At 48.0% G+C, this 16,855-nt stretch overlaps 1 protein-coding gene across 1 annotated transcript in view; it reads right to left on the bottom strand.

The window, feature by feature from the left end:
* Positions 1-2,235, bottom strand: part of BICDL1 (BICD family like cargo adaptor 1) — a 53,645-nt gene extending 51,410 nt beyond the window's left edge. The window contains exon 1 of the mRNA XM_061602896.1: positions 976-2,235. Coding sequence (XP_061458880.1) covers positions 976-1,413 — 438 coding nt within the window. The 5' untranslated portion in view covers positions 1,414-2,235. The remainder of the gene's footprint in view (positions 1-975) is intronic.
* Positions 2,236-16,855: the final 14,620 nt, after the last annotated feature.

Genomic DNA, 16,855 nt, shown 5'->3' on the forward strand with positions numbered 1-16,855 from the left:
CACGGCTTGCTAGGCCCTGAGCCTCACAGTCCATTTTCCAGTATTCAAACCAGCCCTTACAAACAAAGTAAGTTTCCACAAACCACAGTCCTAAGTAGGTGCAGAATACTTCCCCCACCACCACCAGAAAAAAGGAGGCCCTAACCTGATATCGCAGCCCTTCACCCCCTAAATCTTTATTAGCGATGACAAATGACATACATGGTGTAAATCCTAATCCGATATGCTGAGGGCTTTGGGAAAAGGAGGAGGTGGCTGGGGGAGTTAGCCAATTGTCAGAGACTCTGCCCATGTTCAGATGCCCTTTCCTTCACTACCACAACCACCACAAGAGGCTCTCTGCACATGTTTGGAGACCCTTTCCTTCATAATCATCTCCAAAAGAGGCTCTCTGCACATGCTCAGACACCATTCCATCCTTCATCATCAAAAGAGGCTCTCTGCACACATATCCAGATGCCCCTTCCTTCATAATCATCTCCAAAAGAGGCTATCTGCACATGCTCAAACACCCTTTCCTCCCCTTCATCATTAAAAGAGGCTGTCTTTACATGCTCAGACACCCTTCCCTCCTCCTCCATCACCAAAAGATACTCTCTGCACACAAGTTCAGATGTCCTTTCCTTCACCACCACCACAAGAGGCTCTCCGCACATGTTTGAAAACCCTTTTCTTCATCATCACCACCCAAAAAGGCTCTCTGCGCATTTTCAGACGCCTTTTCCTTCTTTATCATGACCCAGGGCCTCGAGCTCAGTTCCAAAAATCTCAGTTTGGAACCTGAGCTAGGTCTAGGCCTCGGAGCTCACGTTAACTGTCCGCCATCGGGAGGGGGAGAGAGGCTGGGCGGCCCACTTCTCCGTTCGCGCAGGCCCCCTGAGTCATTGCCACGCGGCTCTCTCCCTTCCAGCCCCAGCGCCGAGCTGCTGCCGCTTTCCAGCCCACCTACGCACCGCGCCCGCCCTCACTCCTCACCTCCAGCTTATCGGTGAGCTCCTTGTGCATCCGCTCGTACTGGCGGCTCATGTCCTGGTTGCGCTCCAGCAGAGCCTTCCCGAGCCGGGCGGCCAGCATTAAATCCTTCTCCTTCTGCCTCATCAGCGAGAGCAAGTCCGGCTCGGGGGGCGCCGCCGCCGGGCCCAGCGGCTCCGGCTCCCCGGGCGCAGCATCCCCGGCGGCGGCCAAGAGGGCCAGCTCCTCCTCCAGCTCCAGCTCTGCCCCTGTGCCGCCCCCCTCGAAGGCAGAGAACGGCGACGCGGCGGCGGCGGGCCCCTGTGGCGGCGAGCGCCACCTGTCCTTGGCTCCCGCCGGCGACGTCGGCTGAGGCGGCCCTTGCAGGTCCATGCGGCGGGCGCTGTCCGGCTCGGAAGGTGCTGAAACGGGTCCCGCCAGGCCCAGGCAGAAAGTGGACATGGCCGGGCCCCGGGCGGCCTCTCCAGGCTACGAAAGCCGGCGGAGCAGGGAGCCCGGAGCCCGCAGCGGGGGAGCCGCGTGCCTTCCTCTTCCTCCTCCTTCTCGTCTACCGGGCGCACCGCACGGAGGCCAGCCGACCCTTGCCTGCCGCCTACTCGGTGTCGCCGCCCCGCTGGGGCCGCCTCCGGAGCCGTGCGTTCTCAAGGCCAGCGGGACCTTCCTCCCTTGGTGGAGCCGAAGCAGCCGCTGTCCTCGTCGTCGGGCGGGTCTGGGGGGCTCCTTTTCCAGCTGCTGCCGCCGGCCCAGCTTGGCAGCGCCGCTCCCCGAGCCCCATCTCCGCCGAGGCGCTTACAAAACCTCGCGCGGCCCCGGGAAGCTCGCGGAAGGGCCGCCGCCGGCAGCAAAAGCAGCAGCGGCGGCTACACAAACAGGCGGCCGGCTCGCAAGCCCGGCTCCGCCCCGAGCCCCTGACGGCAGCAAGCACCTGTTCGGCCGCCTGCTCTGATTCGCTTAGCCCGGTAGCTCCACACGCACCCGGCTCGCAGGTGCTGCCACTTCCCTTCCCGCCGCCCTGCCTTGACTTAACCCCCTGCGAACCCTAGATGGCCCCAGAATATTCCTTGGCCTGGCCGGGCGCTGGACGCATTTATGGATTTTTCGTGTTATTATTCGGAAAGATTTGTAAAGCGCTGAAGCGAAGAGCCGGTGCCTTCAGCGCGTCTCTCCTGCCTGTTAGCGTGCAAAGCGGGAGCTTGCGCGGTCCCCTCCTCTTGCCAGTCAAGTGTAAAGGAATCCGGAATGTGGCGTAGTGCCATCAGCAGGGCAGTGGCGAATTCAGAAGAGCAGCGTCCCTTGCTGATGGTCACATTCCCGCCCCTCCTGCCCTTTTGTTTTGTTGTGCTGCTGGGTTGAGAATGAGATCCTTGAAAATACCTTCTTCCACAACAACAGACATCCCTAGGAGCCAACCAGCATGAAAGAGAGTGTTACCTACTGAGAAAAGTCTTCTCAGCAGCTGACTCACCTCCTTTCACGCAGATTGGCTCCAATCAGCAGGAGAGGACAAGGAAGCATGTTAGAAGATTCTTCTCAGTGGCTAATAGGTTGCCCTTTCATGCTGATTAGCTTGTAGGATGCTGGAGACATAGGGGCCCTGCTCCCAGAAAACAAAGGGGACTAAGACACACACACCCAGTCCCTGGATGACTACACCCCAGTGCCATCCTAGAAGTAAAGCAAGGGTTCCCAAACCTGAGGGTTCACCCTTGGTGAGCTTATGAAGTTGTCAAGGACTTTGAATCCTTAGGAATGTAAATGAAATAAAGTCAGGCAATATCATTATAAATAATAAAGTCAATCATCATGACTAGGGATTGTTAAATGTAAAAAAAAAAAGAAGTAAAGCAAGAGAAAATTATAAGGGCAGCAAAGCCCTCTGTACATGCCCATGCCCTTTTTTTCCTGAGGCTGACAGTTCCTGATTAAGTTTTCACATTATATCCCTAAACTTCTTTGTCTACTCCTAGGCTTTTTTCCTGCCCTTTAGAACTTTATTCACCCCTGCACAGTTCCAAGGGGGCAGCTGTGGCCTCTTTGGTAAAACCCAGCTATAAGATGCCTACTCAGAAGTATGATCCGTGGAGTTCAGAGGGGCTTACATCTCCGACAAATGGTTAGGCTGCAATGCTAAACACACTAACTAGAGAGTAAGTCCCATTGAACTTGGCAGGATTTACTATCTGAGTAAACAAGCTTTGGTTTGAGGTGTTCTCTAACTACCTCTTCACGGCCCCTGAAATGGATTAGCAGACTCTCCTTGAACAACAAAGGGTCCTGTGGCAACTTAATGACTAAGGCTGCATTCACACTGTACATTTATTCCACTATTATTCCACTTTAAACAGTCATGACTTCCCCCAAAGAATCCTGGGAAGTGTAGTTTGTGAAAGGTGCTGAGAGTTGATAGGAGACTCCTAATCTCCTCACAGAACTACAATTCCCAGAGTCCCCTGGGAAGAGGGATTGACTGTTAAACCACTCAGGGAATTGTAGTTCTCTGAGGAAAATAGGAGCCTCCTAACAACTCTCCACCCTCTTCACAAACCACACTTCCCAGGATTCTTTGGGGGAAGCCATGAGTATTTAAAGTGGAATAATAGTGGAATAAATGTCTGGTGTGAATGTGGCCTAAGACTGCAATCCAGGCCTGGCCTCCAAGAGGTCTTCTGTATCTTTAAAAGTTGTGGAGAGAGGGAGGAGAATTCCACCTTGTGGTTTTCCCATTACAGAGTTGCAAGGACAACTGCACTTGGCTGACTTTCTCTTCTCCTAAAGATACAGGATCAGTCTCAGGCCATGGACCTCGCAACCCTAGACCTAAGGCCTTTCCCACTGGCACCGGACAGCAACTCCCACAGGGACTCAGACACTCCCTTAAACTAAAAGGTCTTGACTAACCTGAAAGCTGGGGGAGATGGGGCCAGGTGGATTTCTCTGGGTAAGGAGTCCTACTGGTAGGGGGGCCACCACAGAGAAGTCTGGGATCTAACAGCCATTATCCAGATCTCTAAACAGGAAGAAACCAGAACAGAGCTGCCTTTGAAGATCTCAGAGGATGAGGGGGAAATATGGGAAGAGTTTCTAGAGGGGTAGCCTTGTTTGCATCTTTCAGCAAAACAACAACAGAACAAGAGAGAGTCAACAAAGACGCTTGTGGTACCTTTAACAATTGTATTAACAACTGTGTTGGGCACCCTCAGGCTTGGGGGCAGAATGTGGCCCTCCAGGTCTCTTTCTGGCCCTCAGGACTCTCACAAGGCCACACCCCTTCTCCCCAGGCCATATCCCTCACTGGCCAAGCTTCACTACTTCCTTGAAATTTTTTGCCTGGCTGGGAACTCTGATCATACCTCTTGCTTGTCTGGTTAGAGAGGATAAGGAGGGTTGAGTCTGTAGAAACTAGCCTACCATACAAATGTAAAATTTGACTTTTTTGCTCCACCTACTTTTGTCTGTGTTCCTGCCCACAACTGGCATGTGGCCCCTGGGAGGTTGCCCGGTAGAGAATGTGGCTCTTGGGATGAAAAAGCTTCCCCAAGTGCTAGGTTAAGGTGTTAAAGGTCAAAAACAAACTAGCATCGTTCTTTAGGGGTTGACACATGATATGATCCACCCTCCAACTTGCCCTCTCAAGGGTCTGGCCACGGCATTACAGGCCACGTGCAGCTTCTGGACTCTTTTCCAGAGCAAGCACACGTAAGTAAACCCTCTTTAGAGTCATTCAAGCACTTTTGCCGCTGCACTCAATGCTCACGAGAAAGTCTTCCCTGCATTGATTTTCCATGTTTGTGGACTTCGAAGCAGCTGCAGACAGTTTGCTCTATTTAGAACTCAGTTTCTCTTTCATAGACCCCGGTTATGTTGCTCCTGCTTGCTTTTCTTCCTGTTCATGGAGAGGTGATGAGCATCCACAGTTCTTACGCCTTCTGCTGGTGGATCCTGTTATAATCCTTCTGGCCTGATTAGCCAAATCCACTGTGCTGTTGACATTAATCTCTAATGCCTCTTTCCACAGCAAAGCTCACAAAGGGATTATATGGAGATGAGTTTAATTCACTCCAACAAACCCTTGCCCCCAAAACTCTTAGAGATGGCAGGATTGGGTGGGAGAAATGGCATACTGCCCCCCATATACACACGCATATACCAGTGTTGCTTTTCTGCCTTCCTTGCGCATAACTTGCACACACACTGAACTGAACTTGCTTGCAAACCCAGAACAATGTGCTCACCGCTGCCCCAGTCACATCAGCACATCGCCCTCCCCATGTCCCACTTCACATGTTCGCTCTGTGGGATATTAATGCTTTGTTTACTGCAAGGTCATCCATTAATCTCCAATCCAGGAAATCCATCATTGTCCTCTGGACTTAATTATCGATGGCCATTTCCAAAGGCAGGCAGAGAGCTTGCTTTGAACTCCTTCCATTGGCTGTGGTATGCACCGAAGCAGATAAAAGTAGCACACAGATCCGAGTCTATGAATGAAGGCCTTTTAAAAGAGGGCAAATATGAATGTACTGGAAGTTGTCCATTAAACTGACTCCTGCTCTATTAAATAATGGGTTGTATTCAACTGACTTCAATCTGCAGAACTTGCACTGTCACAGATACAACATAATACTTGTTCCACACTTGTAAGAAATTGTTCTTTTAGTTTGGCAGCACCTACTCTTTGGAACTCCCTGTCTATTGACAGCCCCCAGATGCCTTCACTGTATTCTTTTTAACGCCTGCTTAAAACTTTTTTGTTTAGGCAAGCCTATCCAGACACATAGATGTTGCTGTGTTTTAATCTTTTTAGTCTGTTGCTGTTTTAATTGTCTTAAAATGCTTTTAATTCCTTGTTTTTAACAGTTTTTATTGATAACTGATGTTTTTTGTAAACCTTTTAGAGGTTTTCTACAATCAAGTGTTATACAAATTTTGTTAAATAAAAAAAAAAGTTCAGCTAAGTTCTACTCACAGCAGACCCACTGAAATTAATGAGTTAGGCTGCAATCCAATACACACTTTCCTGGGAGTAAATCCCACTGCACCCAATGAAGCTTACTTCTGAGTAGACTACTTGTAGCAGTAGGCTCCATTGGGTTCAATGGGACTCACTCCCAGATAAGTGAGTATTGTATTGCAGCCTAAGTCATGTCCATTGACTTCAATGGTACTGAGTAGGTCTAGCATTGAATAGCACCCATTGATTGATACTGATTGTAGGGAATTGTGTGGAATTCAGACTGTGATACAATAAAATGCAATATATCAAAAAGAAAAGGAATAAAAATGCAATTAAAAACCATACAACATCTAGCACAGTACATTACCATTGCTACAACTGGCAGAAAAATAATTAAGAACCCCCAGGACCCTCAGCAATTTTCAACCATTGATTGATTGATTGATTGATTGATTTATATCTCACCCTTCCTCCCAGCAGGACCCCAGGGTGGCATTGGGGGAAAATATTTTTTGGGAACCGCTGCTCTAGATTACTTTGCGCGAGCCTGTTTCACTCCTTGATGCAATCAATTATTTCAAGATAATGGCAACCTTACTGGCTCTATGCCTCATTTAAACAATGGTGTTGCTATGGTGACTAGGGTTCGAAAACACAACTCTAAGAAATGGGCCAAGTGCATTGTTGTTGTTTTCAGGAACCCAAAGCTGATACCCATAAAAGATCTAGTTGGCATGCAATGCAGCAGGAGAGTAGTGGCAAATTCAGAAGTGCAGAGTCCCTTCGTGATAGTCACCACCCCCTTTTTTGCTGCTGGGTTATGAATGAGATCCTTGAAAATGCCTTCTCCCACAACAACAGGCATCCCCAGGAGCCAATAAGCACGAAAGGGGATAGTGTTAGCTACTGAGAAGAGTCTTCTAAGTGGCTGCCTCATGCGGATTGGCTCCAATCAGTGGGAAAGGACCAGGAAGCATGTTAGAACACTCTTCACATGGCTAACACACTCCCTTTTCATGCCAATTGGCTCATAGGATGCTGGAGACATAGGGACCCTGCTGGGACCCTGCTTGTCAAAATGTAAGGGAGACCATGAGACTCCTGAAAATGTAAGGGAGATCCTGAGACCCTGGATGACTACACCCCTGAATGACAGATGTTTTTATTAGCATTAGTAGTATATCACTAGATATAGGGGACCTATGGTCCTCCAGACATTGCTGAACTACAACTCCCATCATCCTTGCCCATTGCCCATGATTGCTGGGGCTGATGGGGTCTGTAGTTCAGCAACATCTGGAGGACCAAAGGTTCCCCATATCTAGTGTACAAGGTGAACAGTAGCAAAGCAAAGATTGTCCTACAGTTAAATCAAGGTAGTCATCCCAGGTGCCCTCCAGATGTTGTTAGATTCCAACTCCCACAATCCATCTGTAGAACATCTGTTTTGCATGCCAAAGGTCCCAGCTTCGATTCCTGGCATCTCCAGGTAGGGCTCCTGGAACCCAGGAGAGCCACTGCCAGTCAGTGTAGACCAGAAGTGGAGAACCTTTGGCCTGCCAGATGTTGCTGAACTACAATTCCCATCAGCCCCAGAAAGCATGACCAATGGCACCTTCCTGGGGGAAACATTTAATTAACATTCCTGAGAAACCTTTGCTTTCCTGGGAGTAAACATAGGAGGGTCTTGGCCAGGAAGGCTGACAAGGCTAAAGAATGTCATGGGAAGGTTTTGCTGAACCTTCCCTTTAATTCCACTTCCAGAGTAGCACTAAAGGGCTCTAAGTGTGGAAGTAACTCCGATCAATAAGGGCTAGGCTAGAATATTTCTTCTTCTCTTGCTAGATTTGTGGATGCTGGAAGGGTTTCCTTTCAGTGGATTAGCATTCCAACATGCAGGCATGCACGCACCCCTGCAGACTAAAGTGATGCTATTTAGGAAAACCTTTATCACTTCTTTTAATACATTTTGGGTGGTATCCAATTAACACATCCAATCAGTGCAAGGATTTCTGCTTGCGCAATGGATTCATCCTTCCTCTCCCCAAACGTGCCCTTCACTCACCCAGATCTGCTCAGGAGGGTTGGGGGACTCCCCAGAACAGATTTAAGGGGCATGTGCGGGGGATTTCCAATTGCGTGGATGAAACAAGTTTGTTGGACACCATATTTTATTAGCAATTTTACAGCAAAAATCCTCAAAGCACATTATAAAAATATAACGGGCACAGTACTCTTTTATCACTAGGATCAATTCACACAATAATACTAATACTAGTAATACTAATGCTAATTATTATTATTATTATTAGGCAGAGCCCCCCTCCTTTGTTCTTGCTCTCCTGGAAGACTGGTAAAATTCAGGGATGCACCTGTCATCTCTTCAGCAGCCCAATCAATTCAGATGATTGGGCGGGGGGGGGAATCCTGGCAGTTTAACACACATACACATACTTATATATATATATATGTAGTCTGTTCAGGGGTGTAGTTGTCTGCGGCCTCTTACTTAGGCCCCTTACTTTTTTTGGGAGCAGGGTCCCAGCAGGGTGCCTGTGTCTCAGCATCCCATGAGCCAATCAGCATGAAAAGAGAGTGTGTTAGCCACTGAGAACAGTCTTCTAATATGCTTCCTTGTCCTTTCCTGGTGATTGGAACCACTCAGAGTGAAAGGAGGTGAGTCAGCCACTGAAAAGACTCTTCTCAGTAGTTAACACTCTCCCCTTTCATGTTTATTGGCTCTTAGGGATGTCTGTTATTGTGGGAGAAGGCATTAACAAGGATCTCATTCTCAACCCAGAAGCAAAAGGGGGGGGAAGGGGTGTGGCTGTGATTATCATGAAGGGACTCTGCTCTTCTGTTGCCAAGATTTCTCCATCACATGTGCTTCAAGGACTGGCAACAAATTTCTGAAACAGATTGACATTTAGGGCTCATTAATCTTGGGAATGGAACAGGTTGGGTGGGGGTGTTGTAGGTAAAGTTCATTCCCCCTCTCCATTCTTCTAGATGAATTTTCTTAAAGTTTTAAAAAGAAGTGCTCTGTATTGCTTTCCTCACCCACTACATTAGACAGTACACTTCCAGATATTTTAGGAAGTGCATAGTCCCCGGTTTGTCACTGATATGTTATATATCAATTTATCTGTTTCATCACCCTTCTTGTGTGGGTGAATTTTAGATTCAAAGACTTCCTTAGCAGGAGAGTTTCAGCACCAACACCCTTGCTAAGTTCACTTCTGCAATAGCTGCATAAGAAGACTGTTTATCTTATTTATTTTATTTATTAAAAGAAACTGAATCCCCTAAGAAAAGCAGTGGCGACTGGTGGCTCCACATCAGTGGGACAGTAGAATCCACACCGGGTTTTAGTCTGAACGTTCAACTAGTTGTCCAAGGTGCTGAAGTCTTGGAAGCTTGCTTCTCAGTCTGAGCAACTTGCCTCTGACGTGAGGACACTGCCTTAGCAATTGCTCCCTAGCCTTGATCCCCTGGCTGCTTCGGACCATGCCCCTGACAGAGACTCCCTTGGACTAGCAGCCAGCTTCCCTTGTGTCTTGGAAACTGACCCTCACTAAGGCCCGATGCTTTCTGGAAATCTGCTGGCTCCAGCTTTGGGGAGGGAACCTCTGTTAAGGCTTCTTCACTATAATTTATTGGGACAATCTTATATGCTGGTGATTTGAGCTCTGTGGAGGAAGCCAGGACATAAATAAATATGTAATTGAATGATGAACTATCACAGATCACAAATAATGCCAGGATTTTGACCTGATGCCTCTGGGAAGCCCTTGTGCTCAGGTCCTGCTTGTGGGTTTCCCATAATAGGCATTTGGTTGGCCACTGTGAGAACAGGATGCTAAACTAGGTGGGCTCCCTTCGGCCTGATATAGCAGCCAGGCTCTTCTGATCACCTTTTTTTACAAGTTTTTTTTGTGTGTGGGTGCCCCCTATGATTTCCGTTGTTGCTAAGCTTGGATTATTATTTTTTGTTAAAAGCGTGTTTATAAAACAGTCTACACAAACATCATTAGGGCAAACAGGTTAGAACAAGAGAAGTAAAGCAACTGTTTATTCCTGAAGAAACAACCACCATAAAAACAAACAGGGTTTTGGAGCCAAAGGGAACAGCACATAATTATTAAATTTGGGGAGAAAATGAAATCACGTGTAGGAGGGCTCTGCCACATTTCCCTGAAAACAGAAATAAGTGCAGTTAAGAGAGAGAGAAAGACATCTTAACTGTGTGCATAAGCAAAAGGCTGTGATTCAGAATAGCAGCAGCAATAGGCAATCATATCTATAGCTTTTCTGCAGTTTTCTCTGGAACAGAATTCAGTGCATAATATACCTGTCACTTTTGATCTTGCCTACACTAAAAATGAAGCACCTGCATTAGTCATTGCTGTTCTTTTTGTGCTACCCATCACATAGATGCTGTTGTTGCTTTCGTGTGGCCAGCCCTGAGCAATGCAGAGTGCGGACGCAACCCACTGCAATCGTTCCCGGTTTTGATTCAGATGCTGTGTTTCTGTTGAGAACTTGTCCGCCCCTCTAGAATTAAAAGTGTCGCTTAAAAACGAAGTACTCTTCAGGTGGGCCTTCTTTGAAAAAGAAAAAAAACCTGCCTTACAAATGGGCTCGTTGCATGAGTCAGAGTTTGGATTTCCACCGTGATGGGAAAAGGTGCACGAGTAAGACAGACCACAGACTCAAGGTTGTAAATGAAACCATTTAAACGGTTTACTGACGGACAACACTCAATACTGGGGCATTACAGAAAAGAATATTGGAGGTCTAAACTGTTACGCATGAACTTAAGGGAAAATCTCGTTCTAGATCCAATATTTGAGATTTTGAGGAATACTGATTTTTAAGGATTTACAGTATTTAAAAGAGCAACGAGCAAGCTGGGCCTATGTTGAATCAATGGGTTTGGGAGCAACTAAATCTGCTCAAGATTGGGCTGTAAGGTTCTTTGTTTTCGCCTTCAACAGCTTACGAATATGAATAAGAAAAAGATTAACAATCTTGGCTGAAATCCTAAAACTGACATTTGTAATCAAAGAGAATTTGCAATGCAGGACCATCCTTTGCTTTTGCTGTGCACTCTGGCTGCGACCAAAGGACTGCTCTCACTGTGCCCCAAGGGGCTGAGACATGACCAGGAGGTGTTTTTGTTTTAATTAAACAACAACAAACTTTTATTTGAACAGCAAATCCTCATGCCATATCCTGCACGACTCCTCATCTTCCCTTTCAAAGCCTTCCATGGCCTTGCCTCCCTCTGTTTGCTTTAATAGCCTGAGATAGCAGGGGTGTGGCATCTCAGGCCTGGGGGCTGAATGCAGCCCTCTAGGGCTCTCTGTCTAGCCCTGGGAACTCTCACCAGGAAACACCCCTCCCCAGCCACTCCCCTTCTCTCCAGGCCGCACCCCTCGGCGGCCCTGCCTCTCACCCTCCTTGAGAGAGTTTGCCTGGCTGCGAATGTGCTCCTGATCATGCCTCTTGCTTCCCTGGATGGAAGACAGAAAGGTCTGAGTGTGTGTAGAAACCACCCTACTGGAGGAACTGGTATCATTTATATTCGTTGCTCTACCCACTTTTGCCTCTGGCTGCATCCGGCACTGGCATGTGGCCCCCAGGAGGTTTTGTGGCCCTTGGGCTATAAAAGGTTTCCTCCCCCTGGTGATGTAGCTGTGTTTATGTCTGTTGCTCCACCACTCCACCAGCACTCAGTTCTCTAAAGGTCTCCTGCTCCCTCAAAGGACTTTACCCTTTCACCTTGACACCTGGAGCTACTTCATAGAAGACGTTTGCGATGCCATCTCATTGCTTCCTTGAAATCAGTGCAATCCTGCCCATGTATACTCAGAAGTTAGTCCTACTGAATTTGGGGGGGCTTACTTTCAGGTGTGGGGTTTGCATTGCAGTCTTGGTCACCACACTCTTTGTAAGAGGTGGCGGCCGCAGGCGGCTCCACATGAGTGGGGCAGTGGAATCTGCTCTGGGTTTTAGTCTGAACTTTTGGGCTGAAGCACCTTGGACATCTCCTTGAAAGTTTGGACCTGGAGTGGATTCTACTGCCCCACTGACATGGAACCACCAGCCGCCGTTGCCTGTCACAAAGCCTAAACTTCCATACCAGACATGTATTTGAACTGCATGCATATTCTTCACTGTTTATCCCCACCTCCATCACGATTTGTAATATGTCCAATTAGCTCTACAGGTTTTGATGAGACAGTTAACCCAGATCCACCCCAATATTGGAACCTCTCATAGATTATTTGGAATCCTATCTCCAACTCCAAGCTTGCTTCTAATGATGTACACTGCAGTCCTATATATGTTGATTCAGAAATAAGTATCATCAAGACAGATGGGGCTTATTCTTGGGTCAGCAAGGGCCGTAGCTCAGAGGCAGAACATCTGCTTTGTGTGCAGAAGGCCCCAGGCTCAGTCTCCAATGGCATCTCCAGGTAGGGCTTGGACAGATGCCCGTCTGAAACCCTGGAGGCTCTCTGCCATTCAGTGTAGCTAGATGGACCAATGGCAACTTCCTATGTTCCTACTCTCAGGTAAAGTAAGTGGGTAAAGGACTGCGGCATTAACCGGAGTTGTCTTGGCTGTATCTTGTAAATTTCCTTGGCTATTATCTTGCCGGTGTCTGGTTTTGTTTGCCAACCTCTGCTGAAGTGAGAAATAAAAACAGCCTTTCCCCCACGACTCACTTAAAAAAAAAATTTATTGATGGTCTTCCTTGATCTCTTTGCGTGCCTTTGGGAAAGGTGCCGTTTCCTGACGGAATGGAAATGATCATCTAGGGCTCTTTCTTTAAGCACCAGAACAGTTGAAAGTTGACACGTCGCTGTTCTGAGATTCTGTCTCTGCTGCGGAATCAGAAGGGATTGGTTTCTGAGGGATATTTGAAGGGGTTAGAGCGTGCTGAAACCCAGCAGCATATTTCTGTAGGTCGTTACTCAGCCAATTCACTACGTTGCCTTTTTCGCAGCGGCCCTGTTTGAAAAAGCAAACCGCCCCTTCGGTGTTGGCCGAGTTTTTGTTTTCGTCCTTGATGATCACAATCTCTTTTTCTTCCAGATCAAATCCACCGAGAGGCTCGGCATCGCTGGACTCGCTCGTGGATGGCTTGGAATGCTGGTCTCGCTCTCTTGCGTTCAGGCTGGAGACATCCACAAAGCAGACCAGCTTTCGTTCCTTGCCACTTTTCAGCTGGTCGCTGCTGAAGAGGTCGACTTTACACAGGCTCGCCCGACAGTGTAACCAGTCGATGTCTGGAGCCGGCATGGTTGGAATGATGGACTCGAATTCGGAATGCTCTTTCTGCTGAACAGTTGTCATCGTGACCTTGGGAGACTCAAGATGTGTGCCTCCTCTTCCACTTTCCCATGCCTTCTGCTGACAGGTGGGCACCTTCACAAATGTGGACAACCTGGTTGCTCCGGCAGCAGTGACATCACAAAGCATCAGCCTCACCCACAAGCCAGTGAGGCCTAAGCAATGTTTTTCAAAAGAGATGGTGGCTGCAAGGCATGCCATATGTTTAAAGCACATTTAAAGCACATGACTTTCCCCAGAGAATCCTGGGAATTGTCGTTTATCCCTCGCAGAGCTGCCCTTAACGAACGACAGTTCCCAGGATTCTCTGGGGGAAGGCGTGTGTTTTAGCTGAATGGTGTGTACGTAGCCTGTAATACTGATACAGGTCACATCAACACCATGCATTTAAAGTGGTCTTGTGCCCAAAATCCTGGGGTTTATTAAGCGTGCTGAACTCAGAGAACTACAATCCCCACCACGCTTAACAAACTACAGTTCCCAGGATTCTCCATGACTATTAAAGTGTTATAAGAGTGCTTTAAATGCATGGTGTGGATGTTGCTATAGTTCAAAGGATTATATGGGATAGTGATAGAGGATAAGGCGAGCAATGGCTAGCAACCATGACGGCTGTGTCATATTTCCAGTATTTGAAGCAGTGTGCCTCTGAATGCCAGTTGCTGGGAATCACAAGTGAAGACTGTGCTGTTCACACTCAGGTCCTGCTTCCAGGATTCTCAGAAGCGTCTGGCTGGCTTTGTGAGAACAGGATGTTGGACTAGATGGGCCATTGGTCTGATCTAGCAGGGCTTCCTTAGGTTGTTATGACTCAGGCTCTTTTCTTCGAATAAACAAATATTTATTACGTTTGTATCCTTCCCTTTCTCCGAAAGGAGCCCAGAGCAGCAAGAGTATTAGACTAATTCATGGAGTATAAGGCTCTCAGTGACTATGGTGTACCTCACTGTCATAGCCACAATGGCTAAGTTGTACCCTCACTGTCAGAGGCGGTATGTCACTGAATACCAGTTGCTGGGAGACAAACTGGGTAGAGCGCTCTTACACTCAGATCCTGGTTGCGGGCTTCCCATTGTAGCATCTGGTTGGCCACTGTAAGAACAGGATGCTGAACTAGACGGGCAATTGGCCTGATCCTGCAGGTTCTTCATATGCTCTAAACGTTTATTAAAAGAGGTTTTTTAAAAAAATGCTTGCAGCTTATCATAAATACACGTCACACAACAGTATCGCATTTCAGCTCTCTCAAGCAGTACAAAATGTGGGAGTTGTTCTTTAATTCCTTGTGCATTCTGGAGCTTTATGCATGGGTCAGCTCAGATGACAGAAACCAGTATGCTTGGCCCAGGGCTAGTGACTTGGGAGCCCTCAACACTGGTGCCATGATTGTAATCATATTGGCCCCGCATGAAGCAGTATCTGGAGTGGGGCTGAGCAGTGCTGGCAGTAAGCCCAGGCTCACTGGCCTAGTGCTCTGGGCAGTGGCATTTCTGTGCAGCCCACTTGCCTGCCCACAGTGACAGCAGTCTAAAGAGCTAGTCCTGGCATTGTAATGACTTTAGGCATATGCACCTCAAAGATGGGGGCATCAGTAAGACAATGGCAACATTAGGGAGTCCACCAAGAGCACCCCAAAACCTGGATCCAGCTGTGCTTATGTATGCACTCCAGTTGTCTGTATTTATCAGGGGCAAGCACTATTTCCTGATATGTGTCCCCAGTAAATCACTCTTCTGATTATTTTTTGTCTCTTGAGGATGCCTTGGTAAAATGTAGTTTGTATGAGCAGAATTGCTTTTCTGTAGGTGTTTATGACTTCCCCTGCATTTAGGAGGGTGAGAGTGAGAGACAGATGAATTTTGCTTGTAGGTCAGATGCATGTAAATATATGTGCATGTACTAACCTCATGCACAGCCTGCCATTTGTCATGCTAGAAACAAAGACACAATACTTGTGGTAACACTGGCTGCGTACACACTGTACATTTAAAGCACATTCCTCCCTTGCACAAGAATCCTGGGGACTGTAGTTTATTAAGAATACTGGGAATTGCAGTGGTGTGAGGGTAAAACTACAGTTCCTGGGGGAGTGTAAGCTTTTATATACCACAAATGTTCCAGGATTTTTTTTGTCCTGCTTTGTTGCTCTATAGTGCAAGAGTGCCCCTTGTGGTCTGCATGAATGTGTCCATGGGGCAGGTTGTGTTGTTAACCTGAGAGCAGCCTGTGGAGGACGTAGGGAGAGCAATAACTAGTGGTGGCTGTGGCTCCATGTCAGTGGCGAGTGGAATTCGCTCTGGGTTTTAGCCTGAACTTTCAAGGAGCAGTCCAAGGTCCTGAACCAGAGGCTGCATGCATACCATACATTCAAAGCACATTTCCCTCCAAAGAATCCTGGGAACTGTTGTTTGTTAATGATGATGGGAATTGTGAGGGATGTGGATTAATGGGCTCAAGTTACAGTAGTAGCCCACTGTATAAAGTTAAGAGTCACAACTTGCTCCACGCACATTTGCCTCTGGCTCGGGCCTCCACTGACATTTGGCCCCTGGAAGGACTACGGCCCTCGGTGGTGGTGAGGGATACGGATTAATGTGCTCAAGTTGCAGGAAGCCAGATTTCAAATGAACATCCTGAAAAACTTCCTGTCAGAGTGGTATGATAATGGAACCAATGACCTAGGGAGGCAGTGGGCTCTCCAACACTGGAGCTGTTCCAAAGGCAGCTGGATAGCTGCCTGTCGGGTATGCTTTAAATTGGATTTCTGCCTTGAGCAGGAGGTTGGACTGGGTGGCCCCACAGGACCCTTCCAGCTCTATGATTCTATGAAACTACAGTTCCCACCAGGATTATTATTTGAAGGTGGGGGAAAGGTGCTTTAAATGTGCCTTCTAAATATTCTTGGACTTCCATCTGCCCTGAAAGTTGGTCAGGCAGGCTGGGGCACATGGGAGTTGTAATCCCACATCATCTGGAAGGCACCACCACAGAGGGCTGCATTCCTTCCCCAGGGGCCACATGTCAGCAGAGGCTAAGACCAGAAGCCAAAGTGGGTGGGGCAAGTTGGAGGCTGGGCCTGGCAACCAAGAATCTTTAAAAGTTGTGCAGGGGGAAGGGAGAATTCCACCTTGTGGTTTTTCCCATTACATAGTTGCAATGACACCTGCACTTGGCTGACTTTCTCTTCTCCTGAAGATACAGGATCAGTCTCAGGCCAAGAACGTGACAACCCTACTGGGAAATCTTGTGCCATATTGTGAGGGGCCGCAGCCCTTTGTATTATTGACAACACACTAAGGCAGGCGTGAGGAACCTTTGGCCCTCCATAAGCTGCTGAACTACAACTCCTATCAGGCTCAGCAAGGGTGGTCAACACTCAGGGATGATGGGAGTTGTAGTTCTTCGGCGTTAGGAGGGAGGTAAGTTTCGCCACACCTGACTGACGCACGCAGGAAACGAGCTCTGATAGGGGGAGGGCTAAAGGCCGTTACGACCGTTGGCCCAGGGGCTTGGCCACGCCCCCTACAGCCTCCCTTTGGAAGGGAAAAGTAGGAGCCGGCATCTAGA

Source organism: Rhineura floridana, chromosome 19 (genome assembly GCF_030035675.1).
Source record: "Rhineura floridana isolate rRhiFlo1 chromosome 19, rRhiFlo1.hap2, whole genome shotgun sequence".
Lineage (NCBI taxonomy): Eukaryota > Metazoa > Chordata > Lepidosauria > Squamata > Rhineuridae > Rhineura > Rhineura floridana.